The 12,743-nt window shown below is 39.3% G+C and overlaps 1 protein-coding gene across 1 annotated transcript; it reads left to right on the top strand.

Moving 5' to 3' along the window:
* Positions 1–546: 546 nt before the first annotated feature.
* Positions 547–12,420, top strand: LOC133107529 (extracellular calcium-sensing receptor-like). The gene is made up of 7 exons (XM_061216517.1): positions 547–564; positions 1,548–1,757; positions 1,791–2,366; positions 3,046–3,273; positions 4,182–4,184; positions 8,026–8,149; positions 11,534–12,420. The coding sequence occupies exons 1-7, from the start codon at positions 547–549 to the stop codon at positions 12,418–12,420; spliced, it is 2,046 nt and encodes a 681-aa protein (XP_061072501.1).
* Positions 12,421–12,743: the final 323 nt, after the last annotated feature.

Raw genomic sequence — 12,743 nt, 5'->3', positions numbered from 1 at the left:
GAGCGATGTACAGTTGATTAGACTAAGCAGGAGACAACCCCTGCTTATTGTGGCTACACCGGGATTATAACCACTGACCAGTCATTTACCTTGATGTGTGGAACCATCCTATGGGCATTTGTGTTGCAGGCAAATCTTTGTGAGTTGAAATTTGGTGGTACAGCGGACATCATAGTGCTCTATCGATGCTGATATTGTACTTTTGTGAATAATTTTATGTTTGTTTGCCTCCTAAAACCCAACCGCATGTCCATGACTTATGAGGTCGTAACAGACAATTACAGGATTTGGACTTGCCATAGATACACTTGTTATTGTACTGGCTAACAGGGCTAACAGGTCTCTGGTTAACCTCATTTTGAAATAAAGTTCCATTTTAAATGGGATGCAGGTTGGTTCAAAAGCATTGGGGTGAGTAATCGTTTGGCAGAGCTTTTTGGACACTTTGGGTATGCTTTATAAAAACGCACTCTCATATGTGAATTTTTTGTTTTCTTTACATTTTGTTTCAAAAATCTGTTGATTGAAAAATAAGCTTTTCTGATCATGTGTCTGGACAAAAAGGTATGCATAAGTTTTATATTAGCGGACACTTGAGGACATCTGGGTGGAGTTAGGGGAAAACTCAAAATTATGTCCACAAGTTCACATCAAGTTTATGCACAAATATAAAGTAGTTTGGTGTTGGTCCTTGACTTTGAAATTTAGATATTCAGTGATAAACTTTTATACTTTTATAGGGCTAGTACACAAACATGGAAATTGCCCTCTCAAAATAACACATAGCAAACAAATATGGTCCAAGGCTTTGTATTAATATTTCTGACACATCAATATCACATATCACAGAAAACCTAAAATATTTACATAATTATAAACAGACCCCCATTGGGAGTGGCTAGAAAAAGAAGTGAAGATAGAGAAATAGAGAAAATGTGAATGAGGCAAATTAAATGTCCGAGCTCCTTGAAACATCAGTTCAAAGTCAGTTACAGATGTGGTAAATGCATGGCAGATGGGGAGAGGTGTGCCCACAGGTAACTAATATATATGCCATGCTTTCCAAAATAATACCGCTCGTGTTTCATTGCTCAAAGACAAGATTAACGAGTTCCTAATTTTGTTCCTACTCCTAACATTTAAATGGTTGGAATGTCCTTCAAGATGACAGACCTCAATCTTTATTAGAATAAAATGGTAGTGTGACCTTCAGCTGTGCAAGAGTCTTAGTTTTGGAAAACAGTTTACTGAATGAAAATGCGTTAATACATTTTAATTTTATTAACATTTGATTAGAAGGAGTGCTTTACTACCCGCTGGTGACAGTCAGTCAGTCACAGAGGGCTAAAAAAAACCCTTATGACTCATATCACCAAATGTGCTCTGAGTGATTAAGTGCCTCTCCTCTGTTTTCTATTGATATTGTATGACCCTGTGCTTGTTTTCTGTTTCATGTTTACTGGAAATAAACTTGTTAAAAGTAATAAAAGACATGTTAAAAGTAACATTAAGCTGACAGGTGGGTGTGTGATCTGTGTGCTGCCCAGGTCAGCTACTCTGCCACATGTGCGTGCCTGGGAGACAACCAAAAGTACCCCACCTTCTTCCGCACTGTACCCAGCGATGCCTTTCAGGCCAGGGCCATAGCACGCATGCTGCGCCTCTTTGGCTGGACCTGGGTCGGTGTGGTTATGGGAGATGGTGACTACGGCAAGTTTGGGATCCAGCATCTGTTGGAGGAGCTGCAGAACTCTGAGGTGTGTGTGGCCTTTTCTGAAGTCATCCCCAAGGTCAACTTAGAAACTAGCATTCCACGCATCGTGGAGACGCTCAGGCATTCCACAGCCAAAGTTATCGTCACTTTTGCAGTTGTCGCAGACATGCAAGTCCTCCTGAGGGAGGTGGTAAAACAGAATATCACCGACAGGCAGTGGATTGCCACAGAGTCCTGGATTACCTCCAGCCGCATATCCTCTCCTAATAATCTGCCATCACTGAGAGGGACTTTAGGATTTGCCTTGCGCAAGGGAAACATTAGGGGTCTCAGGTCTTTTCTTACCAGGTTTCATCCCAAGGATTTTCCCTCAGTCCCCTTTGTGCAGGAATTCTGGGAGACTATGTTTGGATGCTCTTTTAGTGACCCCAGCCCCTCTCCATCAGCCAGACCCAAGTGCACAGGGTCTGAGAGCTTGGACAATGTTGAGAGTTTTTATACTGATGTCTCTGAGCTCAGATTCACTTACAGTGTGTACAAGGCTGTGTATGCCATTGCACATGCCATTCACAACATGCTGTCCTGCCAACCAGGGCATGGCCCCTTTGAAAAAGGGGGCTGTCCAAATGTCACCAACCTCCAGCCCTGGCAGGTAAGAACAAGCAACATGCAAATATCACATTGGGTAAAAATATAAATTAATGTATATTAATAGCTCATAAGTAAGGGATTTGTTTAAAGAATATTTACAATTTGTAAATCATAATTTTGTCTACATTGGGTAAAATGATAAATTAATGTCTATTAATATCTTATGAGTGGGATATTTCAGTTTGAAAATCATGATTTTGTTTGAAATTTAAAAATACAAATGAATATATTAAAATTAATTCATATTTAAGATTTTGTGAACATTTATAAATATTCATGAACACTTGTTTGATAAACGTTTCTTAGATAATCTATGAATAATATTCATGCCATAATTTTGTGCCATTTAAAAAAAAGCATTTTGCTTCCAGTTGATTAAGGGTTTACTTAAAGGGTTACCATTCTTAAAGCTTAAAAAAAATTAAACATTGATAAACTGTGGAATGAAATTGTGTGTGTTTGGCAGAGTTATTAATATTCCTTATATTGTATATGCTTTTCCTGAAGTGATGCTTGTTTTTCATCGTCTTTCATAGTTTCATAGTTTTCACAGTTTAATTTTCAATTGCTAGTGCATTGATAGTTTATAAGAATTCACTGTAAAGTTAACCATTTTCATTTTTCATCACCCTATATGTTCAATTTTGTTAAACAAATCCTGATCTTCCCTGTCCTGGAAGATTCTCCACTACATCCAAACCGTCAATTTCACCACAGCTATGGGAGAAGCCATAAACTTTGATGAGAACGGTGAACCACCGGCCGTTTATGACCTCATTAACTGGCAAATTGGGGTGCGGGGGACAGTGGAGTTTGTTGAGGTGGGACATTTTGACTCTGTGGATGGATCTCACAGCAAGTTTGACATCGATGTAAAAAGAGTCATCTGGGGTGGTGGCCAGAATGAGGTAAAGTGAACCATTTATTTAGCATGCCATGAATTTAACCACAGAACCATCTTTATCATTTTTGAACTCCTGTATAAATCTTTCACATGATCTCAATCAGGGTAATTTATACATTATTTGAATGTTTCCCACTGTAAAAGCCACAGAGTTGTGCTATAGAGGACAGTCTACAGACCACTGACTGACAGCATCCATAAAGATGACATTGTCTGAGGCAAGGGCCTACCACTGCTGTTCTAGTGTAAATGCCAGCCGTTCATTATGCTGCCACACACGGAACATAAAATTATACATTGCCAGAGCCATATGCAGCCAAAATTAACAAATTAGCGTGACGTCACACAGCAAAGAACTTAACGGCTCTGCTGTCTACTGACATTAAGGAATGTGAATAGCAGGCAGTATTTTCATTTAACCGAGGTACGAACAAAAGTTCATACCTTAAACTACTTACGGTTCTCTTTTCTTTTTAAATGGTCAAATTCAAATTATATTAGTCATTCATAATAATTAAAGTTATTATGGCAAAATAACTTTTTTCAGAACGCAAATGGAATATTGCAAAACGAAGATTTCGAAATGGTTTACATTCACAAAACACATGAAACCATCGGTCAGGGTAACCACTCATTATATAGATTACCTTCCGGTCAAAAAAGTCTGGAAATTCAACCCAAAAGTTTTAAAGTGAGAGATAATGTCATAATGGTTGGCAAAAGCTGAAAAAGACAGGGAATTCAACCCAAAAACACAGAGATCATTATCTTGACCTATGCACTGACAAGGCTTCCAACACACAATGCATTAATACTGTAACTATGGTGGTCTACTTCAAATTACAAATTACATAGTGTATATCTGTGGCGGCACGGATGGCGCAGTGGGTAGCACTGCCGCCTCACAGCAAGGAGGTCCTGGGTTCGAATCCCCGTCGGCCGGGGCCTCTCTGTGCGGAGTTTGCATGTTCTCCCCGTGTCTGCGTGGGTTTCCACTGGGTACTCCGGTTTCCTCCCACAGTCCAAAGACATGCACGTTAGGCTGATTGGAGAGTCTAAATTGCCCGTAGGTATGAGTGTATGAGTGTATGAGTGTGTGAGTGTGTGAGTGTGTGAGTGTGTGAGTGTGTGAGTGTGTGAGTGTGTGACTGAATGGTGTGTGTGCCCTGAGATAGACTGGCGACCTGTCCAGGGTGTATTCCTGCCTTTCGCCCAATGTATGCTGGGATAGGCTCCAGCCCCCCCTGCGACCCTGATCAGGATAAGCGGGTTCAGATAATGGATGGATGGATAGTGTATATCTGAACTAATGGCAGCAGCCATGAAAATCGATGAACTGTACAATAGAGAATATTTGTACATGTTTTGTAGAATTTGAATATTGATTTGATTGATTTGACTTTTATATTGTATTAGTTTCAATTTTTGAATGTATAGTTCTATTTTAAATTTATTTCCTGTCGTATTGTACCGCTTCTACTGATTTTTGTTAACAGGGCGCTCTTGAAAATGAGACTCATGTCTCAATGAGTCCTCCCTGTTTAAAAAAATAAAAATAATCAGAATCGTATTGTCAGTCACCATCGTAATTGTCCTTTTCCCCCCAGATTGTGTCAAGTGTTTGGGTTCTTGAAAAGTGCTAGATACAATTACAATGTGTAATTATTATTATTATTATTATTATTATTATTATTATTATGTCATCATTATAAAATTATTATACGAGGATGGTATGATTAAGCAGAGCAACCCACATGAATATTTTGTGTGGGCTCACATAGACATTACAGATATACTCTAAATCAGTTCTGAAATAAATGAACCGAGAAGTGCACCAGCATTTATATTTTTTAAGATGGAGCCTTAAAGCAATAGTTCATAAATAAATGATCAGCTGATTTGTTATGTCAAAAATAGTCTAATTACAAAATGTAATGGCAAAATTAATTCACATTTAAAATGATCTTTTCCATACATACCTTACCTTGCTCAATCCCAAATGATTGGTAAAGATAGGAAAGCCTTTGGGCTTATTTTAAAATTCATTTTGGTATTAACCCTCTAAGGTCTCAGGGCAAAATTAGGAAAATTGGTGACTGTGCCTTGCTCTGACATTTGTGTCATTTTAACAAACTTTATATACAGTGATTCCAAAGTGTTTCGTATCTTTGTTTTCAGCACAAAGCTACAATAATATGGCAACAGTATGTAGGTCAGAGTAATATGTTGGTTGTAAATTGCTCAAGAATCACACAAATTGTAAATAGCAGTTTTGAACATGTACATGAATGTTACAAAAACAAAAACTAATCTATTGTAACAACATCTTTAGATCACATGAGTTTGTTAATCTAGGTCTTATCAAAAGATCACACAATATTGTAGCAAATCCAATTAGAAATAGAAAATAATTTTTTTCTACTGTTGTCACTACTATTTTTCAGCACCAGTTGACAATGGGAGGCCTAATGGCCTTTCTTCAATTAATATTTATGTGATATGCGGTCCTGCCAAGTACGTTTTTTCACACCTAGCCTGACCGCTCCTTACCTCAAAGACAAAGCCTTTCCACAAAGCAATACTCAGTGAGCCATTTAGAAGACAGAAACAAATACATTTTATTCAAACTACATACAAAGCAGTTCCTGTTTAGCTGCAAGCAGAGGGGGACATCACACTCTTTGCACTTCCACAGTGTTGTTTTTTCTCAATGTCCATCCCGCAGAGCGTGCACGACTTTCAGAGGCAAAAATTCAGAGGTATTATTTTGAGATGTAATGGTTAGAATCGTTCATAAATTCAGAACAGAGTGGTAACTTACAAACACGCATTACTGAATATTCAGACGGAGAGAAGTTGCAATACAGCACACATATTTACCAATATGATCGTAAGAAACACGCTAGCTCTTGGAGTTGGTCTGTTTAGCTAAGTTATTTCTGCTTTTTCCTCGAACGCCGAAACAGTATGCTAATATTGATTGTGCGAGGTCACCCAGTTTTAGAATCCTGGCTATGCCACTACACATCATGTATGTATTAATTTGAGATGCAATGGTGAGAGTGTGGGAATTTACAAATGCACATATTGCTGAATATTGAAACAAAGCTGGAGAAGTTGCAGTACACACAGAAGAAATGCACTTACTCATGACGTCTAGTCATCTGTACCATTTTCCATAATGAAACGTGTTCCGTAACACATAATGTTTACTTCAAAAGAAGTGAATAGCCTCTGCTTTGGGATGCCATTGTATCATGCTTACAGTTGGCATTCGCACACATGGCATCGCCCCTCCCCTGCCAGAAAATAATTATCACCTCGTTTCAATTTGAATGATGGGCCGGAATTTGCTCTGAGCAAAAGTCACATTTTAAAGATTAAGAAATCCCAGTGGCTATTAATCTAATTTATGAAAGAACTTAATCAAAGCCTACATATGTGTTATTCAAGACAAAATTAAATTAAACAGTTTAACATTTAGGAATACATGTGCATATTTTTAATTAAGATATGGAGATATCCACTCACTGAGCACTTTGTTAGGAACATTTTAATTTTATTACACTTACTTATTTATGTGATTATCTAATCAGCCAATTGTGTGGCAGCATTGCAATGCATACAGTCATGTAGATACAGGCCAGGAGCTTCAGGTAATGTTCAGATCAACCATCAAAAATGTCATCAAAGTGACTAGGAATGATTGTTTGTGGCAGCCAGGGTGGTTTGAGTATTTCAGAAACTGCTGATTTCCTGGGATTTTCATGCACACTAGTCTCTAGAGTTTGCAAAGAATGGTGAGCAGCACAGTGGTCAAAGCTGACAGGAAGGTGACAGTAACACAAATAACCACATTACAACAGTGGTATGCAGAAGAGCAGCTTTGACCACACAATGCATCATAATATAAGTGGACAGGCTACAGCAGTAGAAGCCTAAATAATAAGTCTAATAAATACCTAATGAAGTGTTCGGTGAGTGTATACTGATTTAAAGAAATGGGGTTTGATATTCCTCTATAACTATTTGTTACATTGTCATACATTGAATATGACAGAGATATTTTTTACAGTCTTCCATTTGTATAATAGTAAGCCCTTTCAAGTAGACCACCATAGTTGCAGTACCCAAAGCAGGTATTAATGCATTGTGTGTTGGAAGCCTTGTCAGTGCATAGGTCAAGATTATGGTATCGGTGGTTGTGAGAATTTTCTATCTTTTCAGCTTTTGCCAATCATTCTTTTCTTTAGCACGTAGCTTTTGGGTTCAACTTCTCGTCTTTTTCAGTTTTTGCCAACAATTATGACATTATCTCTCACTTTAAACATAGTTTTTAGTCTGAATTCATGTCACCATGAGACAATCTGTATTTTCAACACTTTTAGCGGGTCAACCAGCTGTTCACCGGCTGACCAGCCTAAGGGCACCTGCTTAATTTAGCAGCTTAACTAGCTTTGACCAGCTTGGTCCAGCTGGAGACCTACTTTGACGAGTCACAACCACCTACGTCCAACGAGAAACCATCTTAAAGCAGAGTAGAATCCCAGCTGAAATTTTCAGCCGGGTTGGTGATATTGATGGATCACATGTGGGATATACACAAACATTTTACCACATAATACATTAAGTGGTCAGCTTGAATATATGTGAATACAGTTGAGAATACATGCTGTGTTGTTGAGGGGATACAATGTTTTTGAGTGATGGTATGGAGGTAGAGTGATGTTCTGTGTGTTCTGCTGGATGCATACAGGTGCCTGTGTCCGTCTGCAGCATGCCCTGTCCCCCAGGCACTCGGAAGGCTGTGCAGAAAGGAAAGCCCATCTGCTGCTTTGACTGCTTACCATGTGCAGCAGGAGAGATTAGCAACACCACTGGTATGATTAACTATTCTTTCTTTTAACAACTTTTAACAATTGTGATATAATATGATTTGCAACACCTGCATAAAGTACATACTGTATGTCTTTTTGTTCTTTGTAAACCATGAGCATTTTATTAGCAGCTGAAATTTGGGCCTCCAACAAGGACAATCTTCACACTGACCTGTTGATAGGCATTCTGTATACTTTAGATTGGGTGAACAGAATGGTAATTTTGTTACACAGGCCTGTTAATACAAACATTTGTAACATATAGCCATGCAGATGTGTGCACAGAAAATATCTGTGCTGACGTCCTGCTGTTATTTAGCAAAAGTCATGAAAGTGCATTAAAAACCAAGGGGGCAGTCCACAGACAAAAGTACAAAAGCAGAACCAAAAGAAGAGTACAAAAATCAGGCAGGGCTCAAACACATGAAATCCGGAGACAAAAATAAACAAGGCAGAATGCCGCAAGGGCTCGGGAAAACAAGGCTTGGGAATAAGGGGGGTTAGAACAGGGACAAGACAAACTACAAAGGAGAAACTGAAAAGGACAGGTATAAATACACAGGGGAATGAGACAAACTAGGCGGGGCAAGGGAGTGAGGGTGGTCTAACAAATAAACATCAGGCGAGACACATGAAAGGTTAATGGCACAATAACGAGGGTGAAACGAAAACGTGGACTGGATTCATGTAGATGTAGAGATACAGAGAGACAGCTGTGAATACTTAACTAAGCAAGTAATCAATGATAGAATAGGGAGGCAGAGTTACAGAACAGAATTGAAACGGGAGATGCGTTAGTAAGTTAGTTTTGTGATTTCAATTACAAATACCCAAAACTAGTGAATGTTAGTTTTTAGTTAGATGAACATATTAGTGTGTTAGTATAATTAGTCCTGTACAAATTCTATGTGAGTTGGGATTAGTATATGAGTGCTATCTACAAACATGGAATGGAGAGAAAGCAGGAAGTAAGGAATGCGAAATTGTAAGGAAGGTTGAACCCCGGAACTACCGTAAACACCCGAATAGTGGAGCATGCAGACAGGGAAGTGACTCGGCTTGTAAACATTCAGACTCAGACATCACAGGTGAAGATGAGAGCAAAGATTAATGAATATAAACAGAACACCAGATATGAATATGAAAAAGAATAAATGAAAAAAAAAACAATAATAGACAATGATAAACTAACAGACAGAACACAGGAATATAACATTAAAAGCAGCATGTTTCCAGGACTGGAAATGAAGGTCGCCCAATCGCCCAAGTTAGACAAATGGCGAGTAATAATTGAAAAGTGTGTTACGGACTACAAACTCATGCTAATGTATTAATGTCTCATTTCTTTATGTCGATATGTGCCTGTGCTGTCACCTTAAATGTCAGTGTAATGATGACATGTGTCAGTCTCTCACTGACCTGCTTTCCCCTTGGGCTGGGGCATCCCAGTCAGCCAATCAACTTGAATTCAGCATTGAATACTGTCCTGTCGCGTGAACAGACTTCTACAAAGTGTCAACTATTATGTTTGTGTTCAAAATAACATTAATTGCTATGAATTGCATTGTTTGTTTTGTAACCACCACCACCAAAAGTTTCTACACCAAAGTACTCTTCATCAAAAGAGTATGAGTAAGAACCTTTGAAGAAAATTGAATGACTGTTAGGGACAGGCTATGCAGGGACCGTCTTACGTCTCATGTAGTGCTCTGTCTGCCACGCACATAGGGGTAACATTTTACAATAATGTTAAATTAATTGGCATTAACTAATGTTGTTAATTAAGTAACTATTGAGAAGTTAATCTGTACAGCTTTATGTATTTGTACATCATACATGTTAACAACTACATTCGTCACATAGGAATGAAAATAAAACAGTCAATTTATTGCTTGTGGTTAACCAATTATGATCCTATGGTTTGCAAATGTATAGATATAGATACATGAAAGGTTGACTTCATGCTTAATTAATGTATAAGTATATCTTTAATTCATATTAACAAATTCCTTATCGTAAAGTGTGAACAAAATGGGCTACTGTACACTGTCTGCACTTGCTCTTTTAAGTAAGTTGCACAAAAGACTAAGACTTCAGATGTGTTTGGTGGATGAGTGGGGACTTGTAGCCTACATCAATTTTTTTATTTTTATATATGTAGTTTTGTTATTTAAAATATATTACACAAAAAATAACTATTTTGTGATTTTTTTGAAAAAGTATATTCAGATGAATTTGATGTCTAATTTTTGCTCTTCATGCTTTAAAATGAAATTGTTTATTTTGGGCAAGGGAAAATGAATCTGGGCACTTTACTAGGAACACCCTCAAAACTCAATTCTTTGTGGCAGGGATTCTGCAACATGTTGAAAACATTCCTTTGAATCATGTCCTTACATGACTGCATCACACAATTTCTGCAGATTTGTCAGCTGCACATGCTAATAATCGTTCTACCAGATCCCAAAGGTGTTCTACTGGATTCAGACCTGGTGACTGGGAAGGCCACTGAAGAACATTGAACTCATTGTCGCGTTCATGAAACCAGTTTGAGGCGACTTTTGATTTGTGACATTATGCATTATCATGTTGGTAGGAGCCATGGTAAGATGGGTACATTGTGGCCATGAAGGGATGCACACAGTCTGCAACAATACTCAAATAGGCTGTGGCATTCAAGCGATGATTGATTGGTATTAACGGGCCCAAAGCAAGCCAAGAAAACATTCCGCACCCTAACACCAACCAGGACTGTTGACACAAGGCAGGTTTGGTCCACGGATTCATGCTGTTGGCGGCAGATTCTTGCTCCACTATCTGTATGTCTCAGCAGAAATCGAGATTCATCAGACAATGCTACGTTTTTCCCGTCATCAACTGTCCAGGTTTCGTGAGCCTGTGCCCACTGTAGCCTCAGCTTTCTGCTTTTGGCTGACAGAAGTGGAATCCGACATTCTTCTCCTGTTGTAGCCCATCCACCTCAATGTTTGACATGTTGTGCATTCTGAGATGCTTTTCTGCTCACCACAATTGAGTGGTTATCTCAGTTACCGTAGCCTTTCTTTCAGCTCAAACTAGTCTCGCCATTCTCTCTTGAACTTTCTTATCAACGAGGCGTTTCCGTCCACAGAACTGCTGCTCACCAGTTCACTATAGAGGCTGACTGTTGCTGTGAACATTAACTGAAGCTCCTGACCTGTATCTGCATGATTTTATGCATCACACTGCTGGAACAGGTTTGGCTGATTAGATAATCGCATTGTTAAGTCGGTGTACAGGTGTTCCTAATAAAGTGCTCAGTGAGTTCATGTAATTGTAAACTCCTAAGTGAACCACATTGGTCTTGGCTTAGACATTTTTGCTTAGGTTTTCTACATAATCTTTAAGGTTCAACAGAGTGCCAGAAGTGCCAAGATCAATTCTGGTCGAATGCTGCTCGAACTGCCTGCATTCCAAAGGAGGTGGAGTTCCTGTCTTTCCAGGAGACCATGGGGATCGTCCTTGCTGCTCTTTCAGTCTCTGGGGTGGTCCTCACAGGCAGTGTCCTCGCCACCTTCTTTTTCCACCGGGACACACCCCTTGTTAGGGCAAACAATGCAGAGCTGAGCTTCCTGCTGCTACTGTCACTCTCTCTCTGCTTCCTGTGTGCGCTGGCCTTCATCACTCACCCCTCCCCCTGGTCCTGTATGTTGCGCCACACGTTGTTTGGGATCAGCTTCGTACTCTGCATTTCCTGTGTGCTCAGCAGGACTGTGGTGGTGCTGGTGGCCTTCCGTGCCTCAGTCCCTGGCAGCAACATCATGCAGTACTTTGGCCCGGTGCAGCAGAGAGTGGCCATCTCCCTCTGCACCTCCATCCAGGTGCTCATCTGTGTGCTGTGGTTGGTTCTGTCACCTCCCGTCCCATCTGAGATACGGGGGCAGAGTGCCAGGATCATCCTTGAGTGTGATGTGGGCTCAATGGCTGGCTTTGCTTGTGTCCTGGGCTACATCGACCTGCTGGCAGCCATCTGCTTCCTGCTGGCCTTTTTAGCCAGGAAGCTCCCAGACAACTTCAATGAGGCCAAGTTCATCATCTTCAGCATGATAATTTTCTGCGCCGTCTGGATCACCTTTGTCCTCGCCTATGTCAGCTCCCCAGGGAAATACACTGTCGCTGTGGAGATATTTGCAATCCTGGCCTCAAGCTATGCACTCCTCCTTTGCATATTTGCTCCCAAGTGTTATCCCAAGAGACCAGAAAAGAATACCAAGAAGAAAATGATGGCAAAATAAAAAAAGTGTAAACTTTGATTATATTTATTTTGTATGAGAAACATTTAAGAGATGGCTAGAGATAATGTTTATCTATTTAGATGTTGGGCCACTGGACCACTGAATTTCCAGAGCTGAAGCTGGAAGGCATTTTAAAGCCCTGTATTAACTAAATGCAGAAAATGTATTTGTCAGTAATTAGTAATGCATTTGAAGATGTTCTATATGTTCTTTGTTCAAGTCTTTCCCTTCACACAGAAATCTTAAACCATAAACCATTCAAATATTATAATATGAAATGTAAAATATTCAATGATAAATTATACAGGAAATTATAATTTATT

This window comes from Conger conger, chromosome 13 (assembly GCF_963514075.1).
Source record: "Conger conger chromosome 13, fConCon1.1, whole genome shotgun sequence".
NCBI lineage: Eukaryota > Metazoa > Chordata > Actinopteri > Anguilliformes > Congridae > Conger > Conger conger.
Note: the sequence above shows the minus strand (reverse complement) of the source record. Positions and strands in the feature narration are given on the sequence as shown.